The sequence below is a fragment of the Notamacropus eugenii genome, chromosome 1 (assembly GCF_028372415.1).
Source record: "Notamacropus eugenii isolate mMacEug1 chromosome 1, mMacEug1.pri_v2, whole genome shotgun sequence".
In the NCBI taxonomy this organism is placed as follows: Eukaryota; Metazoa; Chordata; class Mammalia; order Diprotodontia; family Macropodidae; genus Notamacropus; species Notamacropus eugenii.
Window position 1 is genome coordinate 481,965,430 of NC_092872.1, and position 24,494 is coordinate 481,989,923.

The 24,494-nt window shown below is 45.3% G+C and overlaps 1 protein-coding gene across 8 annotated transcripts in view; it reads left to right on the plus strand.

The window, feature by feature from the left end:
• Positions 1-24,494, plus strand: part of HMCN2 (hemicentin 2) — a 175,963-nt gene that overhangs the window by 70,244 nt on the left and 81,225 nt on the right. For 5 of the 8 annotated variants that reach the window (XR_011972238.1, XM_072632716.1, XM_072632714.1 and 2 more), the window contains exons 24-38: positions 143-406; positions 1,217-1,303; positions 4,757-4,951; positions 10,681-10,811; positions 10,971-11,142; positions 11,392-11,518; positions 12,760-12,914; positions 13,338-13,616; positions 14,524-14,805; positions 16,247-16,355; positions 17,007-17,176; positions 20,027-20,181; positions 20,849-20,945; positions 21,141-21,236; positions 22,752-22,928. Coding sequence is in view for 7 of the 8 variants with exons in the window: in XM_072632716.1 (XP_072488817.1) it covers positions 143-406; positions 1,217-1,303; positions 4,757-4,951; positions 10,681-10,811; positions 10,971-11,142; positions 11,392-11,518; positions 12,760-12,914; positions 13,338-13,616; positions 14,524-14,805; positions 16,247-16,355; positions 17,007-17,176; positions 20,027-20,181; positions 20,849-20,945; positions 21,141-21,236; positions 22,752-22,928 (2,496 nt within the window). In the remaining variant the exon portion in view is untranslated. The remainder of the gene's footprint in view (positions 1-142; positions 407-1,216; positions 1,304-4,756; positions 4,952-10,680; positions 10,812-10,970; positions 11,143-11,391; positions 11,519-12,759; positions 12,915-13,337; positions 13,617-14,523; positions 14,806-16,246; positions 16,356-17,006; positions 17,177-20,026; positions 20,182-20,848; positions 20,946-21,140; positions 21,237-22,751; positions 22,929-24,494) is intronic. The other 3 variants (XM_072632717.1, XM_072632718.1, XM_072632720.1) reach the window with 2 other exon arrangements.

Genomic DNA, 24,494 nt, shown 5'->3' on the forward strand with positions numbered 1-24,494 from the left:
GTTACTGCCTTGCCCTGGCCTGTGTGAGCCATAGGTTGTGTGTGTGTGTGTGTGTGTGTGTGTGTGTGTATTTGTGTTTAAGTTATAGAGACCTCCACCTAGAGCTGCTTCCCAATCTTGACACCAGCTGCTTCCCTCTCAGTTCCCCCTCAGATACAGCCAGGTCCCCCACTGATGAAGGTGCTGTCAGGTGAGGCCCTGGACTTGGCCTGTGTAGCCACTGGCGACCCAGAGCCTCAGCTACGCTGGTCCAAAGATGGAGTCACTTTGCCAGGGAAGGCCCGGGTTGGCCCTGCTGGTTCGATCCACTTCGAATCCGTGCAGGTCTCAGATGCTGGAATCTACCACTGTGTGGCCTCCAATGAGGCTGGAGAGGATGCTCGGGAGCTGGAGCTGGAGGTGCTGGGTGAGTGAGTACTCTGAGAGGCAGCTGTATGTATGTAGCTAAGGATTTCTTTAACTTCTGGGACTCAGTCCTATACTCCCCTCATTAGACTTTTCTCTCAGAGTAGGAGACAGTGTAAAACAGTAGAAAGAACAACTGTCCTAGAAGCAGAGGACATACATTCAGTCTTTCTTCAGGACCTTGGACAAGCCCTTTAACCTCAATTTCCTTATCTGAAAAAACAAGAGGGCTGGAGTAACCCTTTGAAGTTCCTTTCAATTTTAGGTCTATGATCTTCAACCTTCTGGTTGGGCAGCATAGTGTCCCAGGGACAGTATGTACCCAACTCCCTGGTACCTCATGGTGGATGGCTCATGCAAGACACAGATTTCCATGGTTCCCAAGCAGCCAGGATCCTATCCAATCATATTCCTTGCCTAGGCCTGGGTCAGGAACACTGTGGGGATTTGTGGGTGGTGATAGGCATACATGTGTACTATTTCTATTCTGTTCTTGCTTCTCCTGTCCCAATTACATTGAGAGTGGCATAACTCCCTCCTCACCTTCCACCCAAACCTATTTCTGGCCATCGACCAATAGAACCAGGAGGAAGGGTCCCAAAAGTTGGGAATTCAAGATCTGTTCTTCTCTCCCAGCTATGTCTGAGGACAGGTGGGGCTGGGTGACTACAATTCTTTCCCCTGCCCTCTGCAGCTCCCCAAGGGCTAGGATGACTCATCATTTCAATCCCAGCAGAGAGAGCAGGGCAAGGGCATTTGGAAGCCAAAGAGGCTACACAATGAAACTATGGTCATATCTCCCTTATGGCAGAACCACCACACTTGGAAGCCAAGGGTGCTGAAACCCTGATGGAGAGAGTGGTCGGAGAGAATGCCAGCCTCCCCTGCCCGGTGACAGGTGAGACTTCCCTGGCAAGGAGACAGGGGCTAGGAAGTGAAGACAAAGCCTCATCAACTTCTAGCCCCTTCCATCTCACTTGCGTGACTTTGGACAAGTTCTTTCCCTTCCCTTGGGCCTTGGTTTCCCCTATTTATAAAGTAAGAGGTTTAAACTAGATAATTCAGACGAATTCCAGGGGGTTTCTGGGGGCTCTATGCTCAGTCTTAGGTGAGCTGAAAGGTTTAAGGCCTTATCACCTTATTAGTGTCTTGTGAAAGGAGGATGCTGGTAAGAGGTGTCTGCCAAATGTTGGGGTGGGACAGGAAAGGGAGAAAAGACTGTCTTTTCTTCGACTATCATTTTTTAGGGTGTCCCTAGGGATGTGCTGGTACATGTTTAAAAACCATCTCTCTGAAAAGCAAACCACCTTTCCAAAGTTTAATCTGCATTTTTAACACGTTCTCCATCACTTTCCCGTCTTCTGGACAATCAACAAAACAATAAATCAAGCCCTGATTTGTAGCATTTGCTGGATTTCTAAGCTACAGATGTTCACATGGAAAATTTAGCAATCTTGGATTTGGCTGTTGTATATCCCTGGTTCTCCCCATCCCCAGGGGAGCCACCTTTCCAGGAAATGTGGAAAGAGCACAGACTTTGGAGTCAGCAGACCTGGTTTTGACTTCAAGTTCTGCTACTTGTTAAATCTGGGTGACCTTTCTGTGCCTCATGTGTAAATTGAGGAAGGTGGATTGAGTGACCTCTAAAGTCCCTTCTAACCCTAGCTACAGGACCTTGTCATCCTGTTATCTAAGATCTGTCCCCAAAAGATTAGAATTCTCTAGGTTCCCTGTTTGCAGATAAAACCCCCCAAAAAATGAACGACAAAAGAACCCTTGCTCACAGCACCACCTTGTGGCCAATAGTAGCACTCCTTCCTCAAGATAACTTGACCTGATATGTGAGGATACTGCAGGGCTGGTCCCTCTGTTCAGGTGCTCTGAGTCGTCCTGCCTAGGACAACCACACCCTGGAGAGCTTTTCCCCCTGACCCTAATGAAAGTTCCCATTTATAAATCACCAAGTAGCTGCTCAGTTAACATGAACTGGCTCCTGGGAGGCAATTGTGGTGTGGTAGAAACAGTGCCGGGAGGGGAGTCAGGAGACCTGGACTGAAGTCCCTAGCTTTGTCACTTAACAGGCAGTGTGGTGTCAGGCATCTGGTCCAGAGTTAGAAGGCCTGGGCTTGAGTCCACCATCTTTGAACAAATAACTCTGGGACTCAGTTTACCCATCCTTAAAATGGGTGTGAGGGAGTAGTCAGTAGGCAATGTGATGCAGTGGAAAGAGTGGCTGCAGCTGAGGTGAGAGGACAAATGCATTCAGATTTCCACTCTGGGTGGCCTTATATAATTTTACTTCTCAGTTTCTTTATCTGTAAAATGAGGAAGTTCACTAGATGACATCTAGCTCTAAATCTTTGATTCTATTAGATCCTCTCTCAAGTTCTTCTCTTCTGTCTTTAAGTTGAATGTCTTGGGTTCTAGGCACAAATGTAGTCAAACCTTAATGAAAGGGAATGGTGTGGGGTGGCAGTAGTAAAGTGAGGCTGGCGTGGAGGAGAGCCAGGGAGATGATTGGGGAAGAGAGTTTCATACCTAACCCTGACCCTGCCCTCCACAGAATGGAGTACTGTCACTGCCCCTCGCCTCCAGGTATCAGCTGAGTCCCTCCCAGGGACACAGGGGGACAGTGTTGGATTGTCTACCAAGAATGGGCTTCCATTGCTGCTGAGATAAATGAGAGATAAAACCTGGGCTGTTATTAATACTCATGAGCATTCACAATTCATATGAGCCTTTATGATTAATGATGATCATAAATGATGGTGGATGAATATGTGATTAGGGCTTGGTGGGTGCTGAGCTGTGAATTCTGGGGAGCAGCCAGAAAATATATATTTTATATATATATATATCAGACAGTCTCTAACTATGTCACCTTTGGCAAGTCACACAACCTCTGTCTGCCTCAGTTGATGCATCTGTAAAATGGGGATAATAATTGTGCCTCTGTCCATGGATTGTTGTGAAGAGCAAATGAGATTATACCACCCGTAAAGTGCTTCATACAGTGCCTGGCACATAGTAGGTATTGAAGAAGGGTTAATTTCCTTTCTTCTCCCATTCACTACCATACCCCATGGCAAGCACCATGATTCATTCATTCATTTGCTCATTTGGCAAGTCTTTCCTGAGTACCTACTATGTTTCAGGCCCTGTGCTAGATGATATGGAAGACATTATTATTGGGTTCATCCTTCATTACTGAAGAAAACCGTGACATCAGGGAGATGATGATGTGACTTGCAGTTGACTTTGATTTGAGTGAGAGAAAGTGGTGCAAGGTCACCAGCCTCACTTTCTCCTCCAGAGGCATCTGGGTCCAATAGCCTGATATTCATCAGGAGGACTGGAGATGGTCCAGGATGCAGTGGGAGACTCTGGCCATTTTAGGCTAAGGTCTTATCAGATTCTCACTTTGAGTGTGATACTCCCATTCAATGAATAGGCTTCTTTAAGTAGTTGCTCAAGGGATGGCCCCTTTAATAAAAAAAAAAAATCAAACTGGGAGATGAAGACCCTCAGAGTTCCTGGGCAAAAGAGAATCAGTTACTATTTAGTATTTACATTCATTCTGTGCTAGGTGGGCGGGGACCTGTTGTCCAGTCTATGAGCTCCACAGTGAATTGGGTTTAAGGCTTTGTCTTTGAGCAAGAAATGTAGCCAGTCAACTCAATGGAGAAAAGGCAGCTTTTGGCCATGGAAGTGTACCTTTATGGAAGATATGGAGATATTTAGAACACAGTCCCTATCTGCAAAGAGTTTTCACTTTAGTTGAGGACTCAAACAACATACTTCTGAAAAATTAGACTGCCACAAGGTGGTTTCTGATACGTCCCAGATGAGTGGTACAAGTGCTACAGGATCCCAGAGGAAGGAGAGGTCAGGGTGGGCTGGGGCCAGGGGTGTGGGATGGCGCATCAGGAAAGGGTTCAGAGAGGAAATGGGACTTCAACTAGAGCTCTGACCCATGGATGGCATCAAGACAGGAAGGAAAAATGACCTTGGCCTTGGACGCAATTGGTGGTCAATTCTAGTTCTGCTCTCAATTAGCTGTGTGACCTGGGGCTATCCATTCCCCCAGTTTCTAGGCCTCAGTTTCTCATCTACAAGAAGATGAAGACTTTGAAGTAGATGATCTATAAGGTTCCTCCCAATTCTAAACCCTGTGATCCTATTAGATATGAGTAAAAGCTTGGTGGCATTTAAAATTCAACAAATAAATGTCTACTGTGTGCAAGCAACGATGCTAAGTGCTTCAGTGGGAGGTAGAGGCATTGAGAAGCCTGGCTCAGTCTGAGCAGTAGATTCTGATGACTCCTTTCTCTCCCCTCCCCTCTCTACCCAGGGACTCCAAAGCCCAGAGTGATCTGGCGGAAGAGTTCATCCCCAGAGCTCCTGAGCAGTGGTCCAGGCTTGTCATTATTAAACGAGAGTTCTCTATTCATTGCTTCAGTCTCATCCCGTGACAGTGGAGATTATGAGTGTCAGGCCACCAACGAGGTGGGCTCGGCATCAAGGAAAGTCAAGCTGGTTGTTTATGGTAAGAGGGAAACCCATGAAAGCGCATAGAAGGAGGGTAGGCCTAGAAGGAGAACCTGAGGGTTCTGGGACAGAGAAGACAGTTTTCTCGTTGCCTTGATTGTTGAGGGTGTGGATGGGCTGATAGCATGTGTGTAAAAGCTTCAGGTCATTTTAATTTACTTTTGAGATTTTATCTTAAAACATTTTTTTGCACTTAATAGTATTTCATTTTTTTCCAATTACATGTAAAGATAGTTTTCAACATTCATTTCTAAATAAGATTTTCAATTTCAATTTTTTTTTTACTTTTTTAAAATTAATTTATTTAACTTTTAACATTCATTTTCACAAAATTTTGGGTTCCAAATTTTCTCCCCATTTGTCCTCTACCCCTACCCCAAAACACCGAGCATTCTAATTGCCCCTATCACCAATCTGCCCTCTCTTCTATCATCCCTCCCTTCCCTTGTCCCCATCTTCTCTTTTGTCCTGTAGGGCCAGATAACTTTCCATACCCGTTTACCTGTATTTCTTATTTCCTAGTAGCAAGAACAGTACTTGACAGTTGTTCCTAATACTTTGAGTTCCAGCTTCTCTTCATCCCTCCCTCCCCACCCATTCCCTTTGGAAGGCAAGCAATTCAATACAGGCCATATCTGTGTAGTTTTAAAAATGACTTCCATAATAGTCGTGTTGTGTAAGACTAACTATATTTCCCTCCATCCTATCCTGCCTCCCATTGCTTCTATTCTCTCTTTTGATCCGGTCCCTCCCCAAGAGTGTTGACTTCAAATTGCTCCCTCCTCCCATTGCCCTCCCTTCCATCATCCCCCCCACCCTGCTTATCCCCTTCTCCCCCACTTTCCTGTATTGTAAGATAGGTTTTCATACCAAAATGAGTGTGCATTTTATTCCTTCCTTTAGTGGAATGTGATGAGAGTAAGCTTCATGTTTTTCTCTCACCTCCCTTCTTTTTCCCTCCACTAAAAAGTCTTTTGCTTGCCTCTTTTATGAGAGATAATTTGCCCCATTCCATTTCTCCCTTTCTCCTCCCAATATATTTCTCTCTCACCACTTAATTTCATTTTTTTATTATATGATCCCATCCTATTCAATTCACTCTGTGCTCTCTGTCTCTGTGTGTGTATGCATGTGTGTGTGTGTGTATAATCCCACCCACTACCCAGATACTGAAAAGTTTCAAGAGTTACAAATATTTTCTTTCCATGTAGGAATGTAAACAGCTCAACTTTAGTAAGTCCCTTATGACTTTTCTTTGCTGTTTACCTTTTCATGCTTCTCTTCATTCTTGTGTTTGAAAGTCAAATTTTCTTTTCAGCTCTGGTCTTTTCATCAAGAATGCTTGAAATTCCCCAATTTCATTGAAAGACCATTTTTTTCCCCTGAAGTATTATACTCAGTTTTGCTGGGTAGGTGATTCTTGGTTTTAGTCCTAGTTCCTTTGACTTCTGGAATATCATATTCCACACCCTTCCATCCCTTAATGTAGAAGCTGCTAGATCTTGTGTTATCCTGATTGTATTTCCACAATACTTGATTTGTTTCTTTCTAGCTGCTTGCAATATTTTCTCCTTGACCAGGGAACTCTGGTGTTTGGCCACAATGTTCCTAGGAGTTTCTCTTTTTGGATCTCCTTCAGGCGGTGATCTGTGGATTCCTTGAATACTTATTTTGCCTTCTGGTTCTAGAATATCAGGGCAGTTTTCCTTGATAATTTCATGAAAGGTGATGTCTAGGTTCTTTTTTTGATCATGGCTTTCAGGTAGGCCCATAATTTTTAAATTGTCTCTCCTGGATCTATTTTCCAGGTCAGTTGTTTTTCCAATGAGATATTTCACATTATCTTCCATTTTTTCATTCTTTTGGTTTTGTTTTATGACTTCTTGGTTTCTCATAAAGTCATTAGCCTCCATCTGTTCCATTCTAATTTTGAAAGAACTATTTTCTTCAGTGAGCTTTTGAACCTCCTTTTTCATTTGGCTAACTCTGCTTTTGAAAGCATTCTTCTCCTCATTGGCTTTTTGAACCTCTTTTGCCAATTGAGTTAGCCTATTTTTCAAGGTGTTATTTTCTTTAGCATTTTTTGGGTTTCCTTTAGCAAGGTGTTGACCTGCTTTTCATGCTTTTCTTTCATCTCTCTCATTTCTCTTCCCAGTTTTTCCTCCACCTCTCTAACTTGATTTTCAAAATCCTTTTTGAGCTCTTCCATGGCCTGAGCCCATGGTATATTTATTTTGGATGTGTGGGGTACAGAAGCCTTGACTTCTGTGTCTTTCCCTGATGGTAAGCCTTGCTCTTTCTCATCTGAAAGGAAGGGAGAAATTATCTGTTCACCAAGAAAGTAACCTTCTATAGTCTTTTTTTCCCCTTTTCTGGGCATTTTCCCAGCCAGTGACTTGACTTCTGAGTCTTCTTTCCACTCCCACCACACCTCCAGATCCCGCCCAGCCAGTGCTTGGAGTCTGAGATTCAAATGCTGCTTCCCAGCCTCAGGGCTTTGGGCAGGGGCGGGGCTGCTATTCAGTGTGAGATTAAGTTCAGGTGCTCAGGTGGGGGCAGGGCTGCCACATGGGACTCAGTTCCCTCAGGGGGTTTATACAGAGACCTTCAACAATGGATCTGAGCTCCTGCCTGCTTTGGGAACCCCTGTCTGCCACTGCCCCCACTGCTGCCTCCTGAGGGGACCCGAGCCACGGGGACACCCCACTACCCTGCTGGCCACCCAAAAAGACCCTCTCACCAACCCTTGTCACCTGTGGGTGGAGGGACCTGCCCAGCTGCCAGAGATTCTGTCCCTGAAGCCTGCTGGGATCTGCTCCCCTCAGTGCCGCGCAGCCAAGGCAGGGCTGGGCTCTGCTCTGGGTCTGGTGCACGATGGACCTTTCACGTCAGGTTTTCAGGGCTCCCTGGAACAGAAATCTCCTCCACTCTGTTGTTCTGTGGCTTCCGCTGCTCCAGAATTTGTTGGGAGTTCTTCTTAACAGATATTTTATGGGCTGTGGGTTTGGAGCTAGCATATGTGTGTCTTTCTACTCTGCCATCTTGGCTTCTCCCCCCTCAATTTTTTCTCCCTCCCTTCCTTGCCCCCTTCCCCAAGATAGCCAGCAATCAGATATAGGATATACATGTACAATCATTTCCACATTTGTCGTGTTGTGAAAGAAAAATCAGAACAAAATGGAAAGAAAAAAGTAAAAATAGTACACTTTGATCTGCATCCAGATTCTGTCAGTTCTCTCTCTGGATGTGGATAGCATTTTCCATCATGAGTCTTTTGGATTTCTTGGATCATTGCATTGCTGAGAAGAGCTAAGTCTATTATGGTTAATCACTGCACAATGTGGCTGTTACTATGTACAATGTTCTCCTGGTTCTGCTTGTCTTCATTCAGCATCAGTTTGTATAAGTCTTCTCAGGTTTTTCTGAAGTCTAACTGTTCATCATTTCTTATAACACAATAGTATTCCATTGCATTATCTTAAAACTTTTACAGATGCCTTTCTAAATTTTAAATTTTAAATTTTTTTTGATGCCTTTAAAAGAATTACCTGGTTTAGCCCTTTCCTTACTCTGCACACATAGTTCCCCACTTCACTACCAAGAGGGGAGAAGTGTATTTCATTATTTATCCCTTGGGCCCAGAAATGATCTTTGCAGTTCTTCTATCTTCAGTAACTTTTTAGTGCTGATTTTCCTTAAATTAGTATAATCATTGTGGAGATTATTCTCCTGGATCTATTAACTTGACCCTGCATCTGTTCAAGTCAAGTCAGACAAATATTAAGTAACTATTATGTGCTGGGCACTGTACTAAGTGCTGGAGAAACAAGAAAAAGCAACCACAGTGGCTCCTCTCAAGAACCTCCCAGTATAACTGGGGAGATGACATGCAAACAATACGTACAGACAAGATATGTGTAGGATACATTGGAGAAAGCCTTAAGGGGGACTGAGAAAACTTTCAGAAGGTGGGGTTTTAGTTGAGATTTAAAAGAAGCAGAAACTGGAGATGAGGAGGAAGAGCATTCCAGGCATGGGGGGGAGGTGGCACCCAGAGAAAATGCTGGAAGCCAAGGGATGGGGTATCTTATTTGGGGAATAACCAAGAGGCCATGTCAATGGATCAAAGAGTATAGTTAGCCCTTCCCCATCTCACTTTCAATATATTGGGGGTCAGCATAAGAAGTTAAATGGGAATTTGGGGGGGGGAGTTTTTTGGAAGTTGCAGATGACACTCAAAGGCCAACAGATGACACAAAGCCTGTGATTAAATACTTAACCCAAATTTTGCAATAAGGTACTACAAATACCCCCATAAAAGAAACATTTGAAAAAATCAGACTTTTTGCTGTTATGAAGGGAGGGCCAAAAAATTTTGTGTGAATTTTCCAGATTGGGTAGGCGTGCCCCTAGCCCTTGTGATGTGGAAGGGATAATTTATATGGTGGTTAGGAGGTATAAGAAGACTGGAAAGGTAGGAAAATAAGCCAAAATGAGGATTTTCTATTTGATCCTACAGGTGATAGGAAGTCACTGGAATTGATTGAATAGAGGGATGACATGATCAAACTTGTGCTTCAGGATGATTACTTTACTATTTGTGTGACCTTGGGCAAGTCATTTACCCCATCAGGGCCTCAATTTCCTCATTTGTAAAATTAGGACATGATGACTTCTAAGGTCCCTCCCAATCTATGACCCCATGAGTCAACAAAATTGGACAAAAGGAGTAGAAGGTAGACAAGAGGCTGAGCTCCAGAAGAGTCAGTTCAGGTCAGCGTAAGAGACTTAAAAAACATCTTTACCTCCTCCCCTGCCCTTTCCTTCTTTCCTTCCCAGACATGTGTTCTTAGCATCTATCAGTTGGGAGATTGGCCAAATTACAACGTATGGATTTAATGGAATACTGTTGTGTTATGAGAAAGCTAAAAGGTGCCATTAGAAAAACTTGGAAAGACCTATATGAACTTGTATAGAATGAAGTTGAGTAGATATAGGAGAGCATACTATACTCTAAACAACATTGGAGTATAATGTTGAATTTAAAAACATTTTCTGTGAAAGACTTAAGACCTCTGAGCAATGCATTGGTAAACCTTGATTGGAGAGGGCCAGTGATGATGGATACCACCTCCTGATAGAGAGATGATGGCCTTGGGTGCAGAACAAGCCATACGTTCGTGGATGTGGCCAATGTGGAAATTTCTTTTGTTTGACTTTGTATATTGTTTTGGTTTTCTTCTTTTTTCCCTTCTAAATTGGGAGGTGGTAAGGAAAGGAAATGAATGCTTAATTGCTTAAAAATAAAACCAAATAAAACACAATGAGCAGGGAAAGAGAGGGGATACCCTTTATAGAAATAGCTCAATAAGAAGAGTGCTAGACTTGGAGTTAGAGGACCTGGTTTTGAGACCTTGGGCCTCTCTGAACCTCAGTTTCCTTAACTGCAAAATGAAAATATTAGACTAAATGAGCTTATTTAGTCTAGACCTAGAACATAAAGGGACATCAGAGACTATCTAGCCATTCCCTCATTTTACAGATAGGAATCTAAACCCCAGAGAGGGGAATTGACTTGCCCAAAGTCACGCAGCTAATGATCTCCAGAGTCAGGATTTGAACTCTGGGCCAGAGAAATTTCCACTGTATTATTCTCTTCAGCTGTGCTCTAGATCCCATGACACCTCCCTCATTATAAGGCTTAACCCCGTGCTCCCTTTTTCTCAGTGCCCCCTCACATCCAGGAAGAGGAACCGAGAGTCAATGTGTCCACCATGGCCGGCAAGCCCCTGACTCTGGACTGTGATGTGAGCGGCTTTCCTACCCCTTCTGTCACCTGGTACAAAGATGGTCAGCCAGTGAGTATTGCCTAACCCTAAGAGGTCTCAGGTGGAGAGGGTCTGGGCCTGACCCCAGGGTGATGGGGGAAGGAGGTGGAATGTCAAGTCAGAATGAGGGGCAATGAGAAGAGTTGCTGAAATTATGGCATGGTGTGCAACCGTTCTCTTTGATCTCAGGTCCTCCTTAATCTCCCTGGCCAGGCCTCTGAGGACAACAGATATCACTTAGCAGATGGTGCTCAGTCCCTCCACTTCCCCCAAATTCAGAAGAGCGACTCAGGCCTCTATACCTGCCAAGCTGTGAACCGAGCTGGGGTGGCTCAGAAGGATGTTAATCTCCTTGTGCTGGGTAAGTGATCTCTCTCAACCTCCTTAGCACCATACTGGGAGACTTTGGGGATGCCCATAGCTCTACCTTTTCCGTCCTTCTTTTTTCTGGACCCAGGTGGGATGGAGTGAGGCTCTCCTTATCTTCTGCTTGACAGGTAGTGACTAAGACACTCATCCCATTCTTTGTTCCTTGGGCCTCATCCATACCCCCTACCTCATCCCCACCCTACCTCCTACATCACTTTCTCCCTTTCCCCCTCTTTGCCAGTCCCACCTTCAGTACGTGGAGCAGGAACAGCTCAGGAGGTGTTGCGTCTGGCTGGCATGGAGGTAGAGCTGCAGTGCCGCACTTCAGGGACACCCCTGCCCCAAGTGGAATGGACCAAGGAAGGGCAGTAAGTGACTCAGACTCCCGAGTCAGTATTCTTTACACTGTTCCACATTCTGAGCTCCTTTGAGTTCTAAATACACTGAAGCCTATGAATCCCTGGGGAGTCTGCATGTGGCAGACTTAGCCCTGTGCTTTCCTCTTAGAAGGTCTGTTTGGTCCTTGGGCCTCTGTTCTGTCCTCCTGATGCCGTCTCCAATGTGAGTCTGACATCCACACATGGCTGTTGGATGTGGAGTCTGCTGGGAGCTCCCCAGATTGTCAATCTGGGTACCAGGGGTGTGGCCAGGAGTGATTCTGGGAAGAACGCAGAGACCATGTTAGATGCTTGGCATGTTCCATCCATCCTGAGGCTCAGAAAAGGCCCTGCTGCAGCCCCTCTCTCTGCCTAAGGTGCATTAGACTGAACATTTCCTCACTTCTGGTGAATTATTCAACAAGCCTATGCATAGTGTGTCCACAGTAAGACCTTCTGCTAGAAAGCTGAGCTGAAAGATTCTGCTTAGTGGTAAGAGAGGGCTCACTCACCTAAAACAATTAAGAAACTATGCCAGACAGTGTCTGCTTAAGAACCAAGTGACTGGTACCAAAGGTAAAATCTACACGAATGTCTCAGAGGAGAGAAAGATGCCTGTGGGCTTGGGGAATCATAGAAGATTTCATGAAGGAAGTGGGACTGTAGCTCATCCTTGAAGGCCTTGAATAGAATTTGGAAAGGGGAGATAAGAAGAGGAAGAGGAGGGCACTTCAAGGAGTGGAGAATACAGAGACAGGAAGGAGCAAAGCATATTTGGGAGTGGGTTTGGGGGAACACTGGGTGGGGAGCTTAGAAGGGTATGCTTGGGCCAAGTTGCAAAGGGACTTCTCAATGTCTGCCCTGGGAGTCTGAACTTAATCTAATAGGTAATGATACACCTATTCCTCACTACTGATGGGGGAGATTTCTAATCCTCTCACTTCCTGGTCTTTAGCCCAGGGCTCAGATGTCAGTCTCCTTAGTGGAAGGAGCAGTAGATTTGGAATCAGAGGACCCAGGTTCAAACCCCATCTCTTCCACTTACTACCAACATGACCAGGATTAACTTTTGTGGGTTTCTGATTCCTTATCTGTAAAATGAAGGGTTTGGGACTAGATGAACTCTAAGGTCCTCTTCAGCTCGAAGTCTATGATTCTGTGATTCTTGCCCAGCCTCCTTTTCTACGTTGTTCCTGGACCTTAAGCCTGTTTTCCCCTGACCCTTTCCCTAGGCCCATATCCCCAGGTGACCCTCATATTCAGCTCTTAGAGGATGGGCAGATTCTCAGGATCCCAAGTAGCCACCTGGGGGATGCAGGTCATTATCAGTGTGTGGCCTTCAGCCCAGCCGGCCAGCAGGCCAAGGATTTCCAGCTCAGCATTCATAGTAAGTACCTTTGTCACTTTCTTATCTACCCCTATCATGAGTGGCATAGCACAGAAATCATGCCGCTTGGTGTTGGGCACCTGCTTTGGGCCAGGGACCGGCCCTTCAAGCCACATTGGTGAGAGGTCCTGGAAGCTACTCCTTCCCTGGCTTGGAGGGTGGTTGGCTAGGTCACATCCCAAGGGGAGCGAGGGGAATGGGGGAGGAGGGGAAATGAATCCCACCAGCATCTTGTTGCATGTTGGCCTGGTATCTGCTTTGGCATGCTTCTTGTGCTGGCACCTCCTCCATGTCACATCTACCATGGCAGCTTGGCTCCTAGCACAGCTATCTGTCTGACACTCTAGAAAGAACAGCCCTGGCTGCCCTCCAGGTGCATGTCACAGCTCTCTGTGACCTGGGCCTCCCTCTGTCCCCTCTCAGCACCCCCTACCATCTGGGGCTCCAATGAGACAGGCGAGGTGGCTGTCATGGAAGACCATGTGGTCCGCCTTCAGTGTGATGCCCGTGGTGTCCCCACCCCTACCATCACCTGGTTCAAAGATGGGGACCCCCTCCATGCCAGCACCCAAGTGGCTTATGCCAAAGGGGGGCGGCATTTACAGCTGGGGAAGGCCCAGGTCTCAGACTCTGGGCTGTACATCTGCCAGGCCAGCAATGCAGCAGGAATAGCTGAGAAAGCTGTGAGGCTGGATGTCTATGGTGAGCTGACTCCCAGGGAGGGTGGGGAGAGAAAATGGCATAAGGGTGGGCAGGGAAAAGAGCAGTGAGCTTGACAGTCAGGAGCAAGAAGTTTGCTCTGAGGCCTGGCCCTCCAAGCCTATCTCCTCATCCTAGAGCAGCGGTTCCAGTATCAGTAACCCCTTGCGCCCTCAACCAAACTGAACTTGCTCTGCAGGGAGCAGCTGTGGGTCTATGGGATGGAGTGGGATCAGACAACAGGGACTCATAAGGGTGGGGCTAGGGGCCTTCTGTGAACTTGGGAAGAGTAAGGTGTCCTGTTTCACCCACTGGGGAACGGCTCAGAGAATCCATTCTTTGTAAGAGGTGGAATAAGCTGGAAATTCATTAGGCTCAGTAAAGATTCCAAAGAATTCCTGGTGGACTGGTCTACAGAGAGCTGTTAAAGAAAGCAGGGTATTTGTGGGCCATTCCTAACCCTGGAAGTTGACATCAGCTCTGAAGTCAGCTCCCTTCAGCTTGGTCCCAGGGTCCCACAGCACTCCCTGGGGAAGGACTAGTTGTTGGCTCTGCTTTGATTTTTCAAGGCCCTTTGAAAGGAAAATGAACTTGAATTTTATCTCTTCTTGGTTTTGCTAAGTTCTCTGCTGCCAGAGTGAAGAATTTAGGCATCTTTCCCTTCTCTGTTTCCCTCTCCTCTCTTCCTTCCCAGATATATGCTTTTTCTCTGTCTTTAAGATCGGGCATGAGTAGAGATATCCTTGACGTTAGCAGATTTGGGCAATCCTATTCCGCTAACTGTGGCTTGGTCCCCAGGCAGAGATATAAGGCCCCTTCTCTAATATTCCAAAACTCCAGAGAGGAAAGGAGATGAGATACCTGTTTCTGACTCTGAGATTCTACAATGAATCCCCCATTTCCTCTCCAGTTCCACCCACCATAGAGGGTGCTGAAGGAGGCCCACTGGTGGTAAAGGCAGTGGCTGGGAGGCCCCTGGCCCTGGGGTGTTCAGCAAGTGGCCATCCACCACCCACCCTCACGTGGCACCAGGATGGGAGCCCACTGACAGAGAACAATGGGACATGGCTCCAGGATAGGGGACGAGTGCTGAGACTGGAGAGTGTGACCGAGGCAGCTTCAGGGCATTATAGCTGTTTGGCCAATAGCCCTGCTGGGGAGACAATGCTCCATTACCTGGTGGAGGTGCAAGGTAAGGGGCTCCCTCCAGGTGGCTGGAGTGTGCGTCCAGAGCACTGACGTCATTGTTATCAGAACAACCATCCCCCCTGATCTTCATGGGATACTGGGGGCTTTGGGGGAAGGTGCCACCTTGGGGAATGCTCGGGTAGTACCCACTGGGAAGTCAGATTGTCACTGATTATTTCATTGATTGATTGTCATCGTCAAATTGTCCTGCTTTCCTTCATTCTCATCCACTTATTCCAGGAAGCATAATGTGGTAGAAAAAGTACTGCGCTTGAAGTCAAGAGACTCAGGTTCTAATCCTGGCTCCAACCAACTCTGTAATCCTAGACAAATCACTTGCTCCCTCTGAGTCTTGGTTTTCTCATCAATAAAATGGGGATAATAATACTATCTAACTTACAGAGTTATGGGAAATTGTTAAATAAGTGCAAGGTTATTGTTTGCTCATTTAACAAGAGCTAATTAAGTGCTCACCAGCTACTCTGCAAAGTTCTGGATTCTGTGAATGTGCTAGGTGGGGCGGAGGAAATATGATAGGAGAAATGCAAATTGGCCTTATTTCTTACCCATACACAATGCTTTCTCTTTCTTCAAAGATTTTTCTAGCCAGCATTTCATTTGATCAGTCAACAGTATTTATTTAAAGTACCTACTCTGTGCCAGGCACTCTGCACATGGGATACAAGTACAAAGCATGAAACAAGCCCTATCTGTAAGGGTCTTAATATCTTTGTAGTGTTCCTCTGTGGTAGGTTTGTTTTTGTTTTTGTCCAGCCCTATTGTTTCATTGGTTTAGGGAACTCTTTATGAGAAAACCTCCTCTACCAATGCTCATCAGTAACTTCCAGGTGTAGAGACTTTCTCAGGCTCACACAGGCAATACGTGTCAGAGGTGGGACTCCCTGATTCTAAGGCCAGCTCTATCCACTGACCATGATAAGTAGGGATGGTTATTATCCCCATTTAACTTAGACTCAGACATAGGTCAAGTGTTTGCCTAAGGTCGCGCTCTGGAGTCAAGACTCCAGCCTGGGTCTCTTGACTCCCAGCTCAGTGACATTTCCCTATTACTACAAAGTAGTTAATGTCACTCCTGTCCTTAAAGATGGTGAGATGTACACCTTAGAATAAACTACTGCAGTGATGTTCAATGGAAATAGAAATGGAGACACTAAACAGTACATGAGAATCCCTACTGGCCTCATATGGACTTGGAAAACCACACATTAACATTATCTGTGTTGTGCTTTTTAAAATCTTTTTGTGTTAAATATTTTTCAATTATGTTTTAATGTGATTCTGGCCACACTTGAAGTCTTGTGACCACCTGGTGTTTGATACCTGGAAACTATAGAACAGCCAATAGGAAGTGACTGGGGGTTGGAGGGAGGGGACATTGCCTGGTCAGCTGGCACCACTTACCTAACTGCATATTCTGTCCCCAGTACCCCCCCAGCTGCTGGTAGGAGAAGGCTCAGGACAGGTGACTACTATCAAGGGACACTCCTTGGAGCTTCCCTGCCAGGCCACAGGCTCCCCAGCTCCGACTGTACAGTATGTATGGAGAGGTGGGGCAGAAAGGGAAGTGGAAGAGAATTTGTATCTCCTGGGTGTCAGGAATATATTTTCCCCTAGGATTGCCCTCCTGAACCCAGCAGGTACAGAGCTGAGTAGTCTCCATGGAGAGTTATTCCTGTGTTCCCCTATGCCATGAGGGTGGGAATGGCCTACTAGGTATCCCTGGTCAAAGCAAGGAGGGTGGAGGCAGAGAACTGACTAGCAATCAAATTGTGCTGGAAGGTGAAATCCTGAAAGTTTGCCCAAGGGGCCTTAGACCCTGACTACCTAGTATAGCTTCCCAGGCACTCATTTTTGCTATTGGAAGGATACCAAGGGTGCCAAGATATGTCTCTACGATTCCAATTAGGTGGCACAGTGGTTGGAGAAGTGACCTTGGAATCAAGAGAACCTGAGTTCAAATCTCACTTCAGATATTTATAGTCTGTGTGACCCTGGGCAAATCCCTTAACCTTTTTCTGCCTCTGTTTCTTCATCTGTAAAATGGAGATATTAATAGTACCTCCCTCGCAGTAAGGACCAAATAACATGTAAAGCCTTTTGCAAACCTCATCTTTCTATATAAATGCTAAGTATTGTTGTTACTTCCTACTTACCCCATTCCCACTCTGAAACATGGATTCTCAGATGGCTGCGGAGTGGCCGGCCAGCTGGGGAGTTTGCTGGTGTGGACGTATCCACAGATGGGGCCATGCTACGGATTGACCATGTGGAGCCACACCACAATGGGCTCTTTGCCTGCCAGGCCACCAACGAGGCTGGCACTGCTGGGGCTGAGGTGGAGGTGTTGGTGCATGGTGAGCATGGGGGCTATTTCAGTCTCTGAAACAGGGACCAGAGAGGGCTGGTGGGAGAGAGATGGGGGTGGTCCATTGGAGACTCATGGATGTGTCTTGGCCCAGTCCGCCGAGGGGTTCTAGGGTAGGCGGTCCTTTGGCCACTCTCTTGGTAATCTATCTCATTGAGAGCTGGCACAGGGAATGGAATGCATTAGCTAGTTCTGAGGGAGATATTTTTGGACTATCTTCCCATAAATAAAGAATGGGTTTAAAGGGCTTAGTCTGTGCTGGTTTTAGGAAAGAAAAGACTATTCCCTGGTACTCCTCTAACACCTCAGAGCCCTTCTTATTGTTTCACTTAATCTTTATAATACTCCTATGATCATCCCCACTTTGCAAATGAAACTGAGGTACAAAGAACAAGTGATTTGCCCCAGACCAGCCAGCAAGATGGTGGAAATGTGGGGCATGTGGGGGGAGTCACAAGCATGATTGAGGTTTCTTGACTTTCAGGTCAGTGCCTTTTCTTTTCTAACATAGTGTAGTGGCCTGAGCAGGACAGGTAGGAGATTGAGGTTTAAATATTGGTTTGGCCACTTACTGGCTGTTTGATCCTGGGCAAGGAAGGTATTTAGCTTCTCAGAAACTCAGTGTCTTCCTCTGTAAAATGGGAATAAAATATGTAAAGTACTTGTCTCCTAGGGCTATTGTGAAGAAATTGCTTTTGAAACCTTAAAACTCTTTTAGAAGCAAGAGACCCTTTTTAAGTGAATGCTATGTGCCAGGCACTATTCTAAGTGTCAGGGATACAAAGAGGCAAACCCCCCTCCCCAAAACAAATAGTTACTGCCTTCAAGGAGCCCATAGTCTAATCGAGGAGACAACGGGCAAACAAATACATACAAACAAGCTACATACAGGACAAACAGAAATAATTAACAGAGGGAGGCACTGGAATTAAGAGAGGTTGGGAAAGTCATCCTGTAGAAGATGGGATTTTAGTTAGGAGTTGAAGGAAGCCAGGAAGGTCAGTAAGGGGAGAGATGAGAAGAGAGAGCATTCCAGGCATGAGGGAGAGCCAGAGAAAATGCCTGGACTTGGGAGATGGAGGGTCTTGTTCATGGAAAGCAAGGAGGCCAGTGTCACTGGACTGAAGAGAATGAGGCAAGAAGCAAGATGTAAGAAGACTGGAAGATAGAAGGAGGCAAGATTATGAAGGGTTCTGAGTGCCAAAGAGAGGATTTTGTATTCGATCCTGGAAGTGATAGGGAGTCACTAGAGTTTCTCGAGGAAGGAAGGGTGTATGACATGGTTGAACCTACATTTTAGGAAAATCACTTTGGTACTTGAATCAAAGATAGGGGAAGGGGGGGAAGAGGGGGAAGGGGGGAAGAGACTTGAGGCAGACCAATCACCAACAGGTTATTGCAATAGTCCAGGCTCAAAGTGATGAAGCCCCGAATGAGGGTGGTAGCAGTGTCAGAGGAGAGAAGGAGGCATATTGGAGAAATGTTGCAAAGGTGAAATTAACAGACCTAAGCAACAGATTGGATATGGGGAGTGAGAGATAGTGAGGAGTCAAGGATGACACCTAGACTGTGAGCCTGAGGGACTGGGAGGATGGTCTCAACATGGCAGTAGTAGGGAAGGTAGGAGGAGGGGACAGTTTAGGTAAAGATATTGATTTTGATTTTGGACATGTTGAGTTTAAGATGTCTACTGAACATCCAATTTGAGATGTCCAAAACACAGCTGGAGATGCAAGAATAGGCATCAGCACAAAATTTGGAGCAGAGTAGGTAAATGCGAAAATCAGCAACATAGAGATGGTACTAAATCCATGGGAGCTGATGAGATCACTAAGTGAAGTAGTACAGAGGGAGAAGAGAAGAGGACCCATAACAGTATCCTGAGGGACATCTATGGGATTAGAGATTCTGATCTGGATGAAGATTCAGCAAAAAAAAAGGCAGAGAAGGAGTGGTCAGAGAGGTAGGAGAAGACCCAGGGAAGAGTGATGTCCTGAAAACCTGGAGAGAAGAGAGTAGCAAGGAGGAGAGAGTGATCAACAGTGTCAAAAGCCACAGAGAGATCTAGAAGAAGGAGGATTAAGAAGAGGCCATCGGATTTAGCAACTGAGAGACCATTAGAGACTTTGGAGAGAGCACTTTGGGTGGAATGAAAAAGTCAGAAGACTGATTGTAAGGGATTAAGAAGAGAGAGGAAAGCAAGTAGAGGAACCTGTTGTAAGCAGCCTTTCGAGGAGTGTAGCCACAAAAAGAGAAGAGATATAGAATGATAGTGGAGATGAATGAATCAAGTGAGAATTTTTTTTTCAGGATGAGGGAGATATGAACATGTTTGTAGGTAGCAGAGAATGGACCAGTAGAAAAGGAGAGATAAATGAGAATAGGAATGACTGAGGGGACAATCTATTGGAAGATTTGAGCTAGAATGGGATCACTTGAGTAGGGAGAGGGGTTATAGGTCTGATAAGGAAGAAGGCAAACTCATCATGTAAGACAGGGATGAAGGAGGAGAGAGTGGCAGAAGGCACTGAATGATAAGAGGGGAGAAGAGGGAGCTCATGGCAAATGACCTGTTTTTGTTTTTTTTTTTCTGTAAAATGAGGCAAAGTTCTCTCTTGTGAGACTAGGAGGAGGAGCCATGGGAAGTTTGAGGAAGGATGAAAAGGTTTGCAAGGGCCGCTGTGGGGAATGGGATGATGAGTTGATGAGGGAGATGTAGAAGGACTGTAGGTCCTCCCAGGTCAGGGTCTCTGGGTGACCTCACCCCTTCCCAGTGAGGAGTGGGGAATTTCAATGCCTCTCTGAACTGTTACCTTCATTTTCTCTCTTCCTGGTGTAGAACACCCATCAGTTACCATCCTTGGGGGTGAGAACCTCACAGTCCCTTTCCTCCAGCCAGTGACGATCCAGTGTGTGGCAGCTGGGATGCCCATGCCAAGCCTCAGCTGGTGGAAGAATGAGGTTTCTCTGGTGAATACAGGGGATAGCTTGCAGGTAGGCTCCAGCATTCCTGAGGTTGGGCATCTTAGATGCCAGGGAGGCTCATAGCAGCTGTCTGGGCTCCTGGCCCTGCTTTGGACCCCCTGGTGGGATGGGGAGTCTGGAGAATGAACAGCAGGTGTTGGAGGGGGAAGTGCTGCTTTGTGTACCTGTCTTGGGTGGCATGGGATGGCCCTAGCTTCACGCTGGGGAATGGGAATCAATGTAGTACAATTGAGCGAGCATTGGCTATAGAGTTGGAGGACCTGGGTTCAAATCCAGATGCTGGCGACTGCTAGCTGTGTGACCTTGGACCGATCCCTTAACCTGTCTCGGCTTTATATTCCTCATCTGTTTGAAAAAAAAAAGGTTGGGATAGATTGGTTTCCAAGGTTCCTTCGAGCTCTGTATCTATATTCATTGTATAACTCCCACCTATCTGGCTCCCTATTGTGGGGGTTGTTGTTCAGGACAGGTTCTTAGGAGTCAGGATGGGGCTGACTCCAGGGCAGAGAATGCCCTTCTCAGCTTCTGCTTTGTGACCAGCCCAGCACTGGCATACAGCCTGGCCCCAGCAAGGCATTGCCCACCAAGACTGAACCACAGAAGGACCAAGCTGAGCTGGCATTGCAAGGGAATGCACAGAAGGAAGTGTCCCCTCCCAGACTATTTTTTCTTTTAGATTGAGAAGGTAGATCTGAGGGATGAAGGCATCTATACCTGCATGGCTACCAACCTGGCTGGAGAGGCCAAAAGGGATGTGGTGCTGAAGGTGATGGGTGAGGAACTAGGGAGTGGGGAACTTCACTCCCTGCCACTGATATCTGGGCAAAGAGTCAACTAAACCAAGGGAGTTCTTGGGAAATCCTGGGTTCCATGGGAGTCTGGTTTGGGCCATGGGGGTATGTGGTTAGGGGACTGAGACATTGTGCCTGTGTCTGTCTGGGTGGGGTTTTCACCTTATCTTTCCCTAGTGCCCCCCAACATTGAGCCGGGCCTAGTGAACAAGGCTGTATTGGAGAACACCTCGGTATCCTTGGAATGCCTGGCATCAGGAGTCCCTACTCCCAGTAAGACAATCTTTTCTCAGTTCCTTGCTCAAGCAACCTTATATCCTCAGTAGCTGCATCTTCCTACCTGCTCGATAAGATTTGTTTGCATCCAATAAAATGAAAAGCAACATGGCACAGTTGAGCAATGGATTTACTGTTGGAAGACCTGGGGTTTAATCCTGGCTTTGCTACCTACTAGCTGTGTGACTTTGGATAATCACCCAACCGCTCTGGGCCCTGGGTTTGTTGTTGGTCAATTGTTTCAGTTGTGTCTGACTTTTTGTGGCCCCATTTGGGATTTTCTTGGCAAAGATACTGGAGTGGTTTGCCATTTCCTTCTCTAGTTCATTTTACAGACGAGGAAACTGAGGTGAACAAGGTTTAGTGACTTTCCCAGGGTCACACACCTAGTGTAAGTGTCTGAAGCTGAATTTGAACTCAGGTCTCCCTGACTCGAGGCCCAGCACTCTATACACTGTGCCATCTAGCTGTCCAAGCCTATGAAGCTTATCATCTCTAAGATGAGGGTGTTGGACTGATTGCCCTCTGAGGTCTCATCCAGCTTTAAATCTATGATCCTTTGAACCTTGGTGAGTCTTAGCCTCTCTATAGTTAAGGTATGAGTGAACCAGAAAGCACATCCTGACACATTGAAATGACTTAGGACCTTTATGCCAAATATAAGATGCCTCAGAGCACCCTCATCTTACTGGTTTTGTTATGTAGACTAGTGGTAGGAAAGCTAGAGAAAAAGATGTGGGCTGAAGGTAGATGCAGAGATCAGGAGCTAATCCTGAGGACAGAAGCTGAGAAATCTCCATGAAGCCACAGAGATATGTTTTGGACCAATGAGGTACCCTTTGGAACTTTTTACCCGGAAATGTAGTATTGGCTAAAAATATAAAGATTCAAAGGTTTAGATAAATTTTTGAAGATTGATCCATCCATGACAGGCTATTGAAAGAGACTTGTGGGTTTTGGGGGGGGCATATTCCTAACTTATCAGATTGATGCCAACTATGGCCTTGTCCATTTTGTCTCTGGTGGCCCCATCAAAGACATACTTCCAGACTTGGAAGAATGTGGCATGCAACTGTTGATATCCTCATGGGATTAGATGAAGCACTATAGAAATGTGAATTTTTATTTCCATGTTTCCATGCATTTCAGGATAACTACTCTTCATAAGATCATTAATTTAGCACTAGAAATTATCTTAGAGGCAATCACCCTCTTATTTAACAGATGAAGAAATTAAGGCCCCCAGAAGTGTTATAATTTGTCTAAGGTTCCAGAGCTTGTAAGTGTTTAAGATAGGATTCAGACCCAGGTCTTTTTGATTCCAAGTCCAGAACTCTATGCTCTGTATCACCTTGCCTCTTCCTACATTACATATATTTTCCTCTGTATGTCAGCCTTCCCTTCCATGAATTTATGGAATAATTATATCTTCAGAATTACTCTCTACTTCTCTGACTATCCTGCCCACCAGCTGAGAAGACTGATCAGGACTTTTTTGTTGCTCTTTCTAAGGAATATCATGGTATAGGGGCCGCCAGCCTATCTCTCCTAAGCCTGGCGTGATGGTGTTGGCCGATGGGAGGGTTCTCCGGATCAAGCGTGCCCAGCTGTCAGATGCAGGAAGTTACCGGTGTGTGGCATCCAATGTGGCTGGCAGCAGTGAGCTGAAATTTGGCCTTCGGGTTAATGGTGAGCAGCCTTTGTGAGAGAGGATGCCTTGATTTGGGAGGTTCTTGATTTTAGGAAAAACACATCCCTTTAAAGGAGATGGTGTCCTTGACCAAGGGGTTGCTAGAGGCTCCATACCTTATCCTAAAGAACTGAGCTTCCTGGCCACTTCTTGCTTGAGGCAAATGGTCTACTATATAAATCAAAGGTGTTAAGTCCCCACCTTGCACACATTCCCAAGTATGACTGAACCTTATCAAAATGTTATTAGAAAATATATTTTAACATAAGTAAAAATGTAACAAAACATAGGTAATCTTAATGTGTAGTTTTCTAAGTCAATATGTATCCTGCAGGAATTCTTACGTTTGGCTTGGAGGCCCTCATTTTGTTTGACACCATTCGCTAAAATTTTCCTCACCACCTGTGAGAGCCCATGCCTGTTGAGTTCTACTTATAGCTACCCCATCCAAATCTTTTGACTCACTCCAGGTATATTGTTCATCAGTTTGTGAAGCAACAAACATCTGTTTGGCTTAACAACAGCAAACAATTATTAAATGCCTCATATGCACAAAGCTCTGTGTTAGGTCCTAAGGAGATGCAAAGTTTATATAAGATATGGTTCTTACTCTCAGGGAGATTGTAGGCAATCAGGAGAGTAAGATCCCAATACAAATTCAAAAATAAAGGGTAAGAAAAAGAGATATATAATGGGAGAAGGGGGAAGAGAGAGATAAAATGTAGGAAATTTTCTCTCATAAAAGAGGCATGCAAGGAAGAGTTTTTATAAGGGAGGAGGAGATGGGGAGGTGACAGGCAATGATTAAGTTTCATTCACATTGGAACTGATTCAAAGAGGGAAGAATATATATGTATACCCTTAGTGGGGTGTAGAAAGTTTACCCAGTAAGGAAAGAGATGAGGAAGGGGATAAGAGATATGGGGTGGGGGGGAGAGAAGGAGGCAGTGATTAGAAGCAAAACAGATTTTTTTGAAGAGGAATAGACTAAAAAAGAGAGAGAAGAAGAAAAAATAGAAGAAAATAGGTTGGAGGGAAGTACATAGTAATAATAACTGTAAATGTGAATGGAATGGGTTCACCTATAAAAAGAAAGTAGATGGCAGAATGGATTAGAAGTCAGAATCCAACAAGAGACACACTTGAAACTGAAAGACACACGTAAGAGTTAAAATAAAGGGCTGGAGCAAAATCTATTATGCTTTAGCTGAAGTGAAAAGACAGGGGTAACAATCATGATTTCAGGCAAAGCAAAAGAAAAAATTGACCTAATTGAAAGAGATAATTAAGGAAACTCTATTTTGCTAAAAGGTACTATAGACAATAAAGTAATCTAAAAAATTTACAGCAAGTTTCTTTGATAAGGGCCTCATTTCACAAATATATAGGAAAATGAGTCAAATTTCTAAAAATAAGAGCCATTCCCCAAATGATAAATGATCTAAAGATATGAACAGGGAGTTTTCAAAAGAAGAAATCAAAGATATCTTAGTCATATGAAAAATGTTATAAATCACAATTGATTAGAGAAATGCAAATTAAAACAACTCTGAGGTAACACCCTA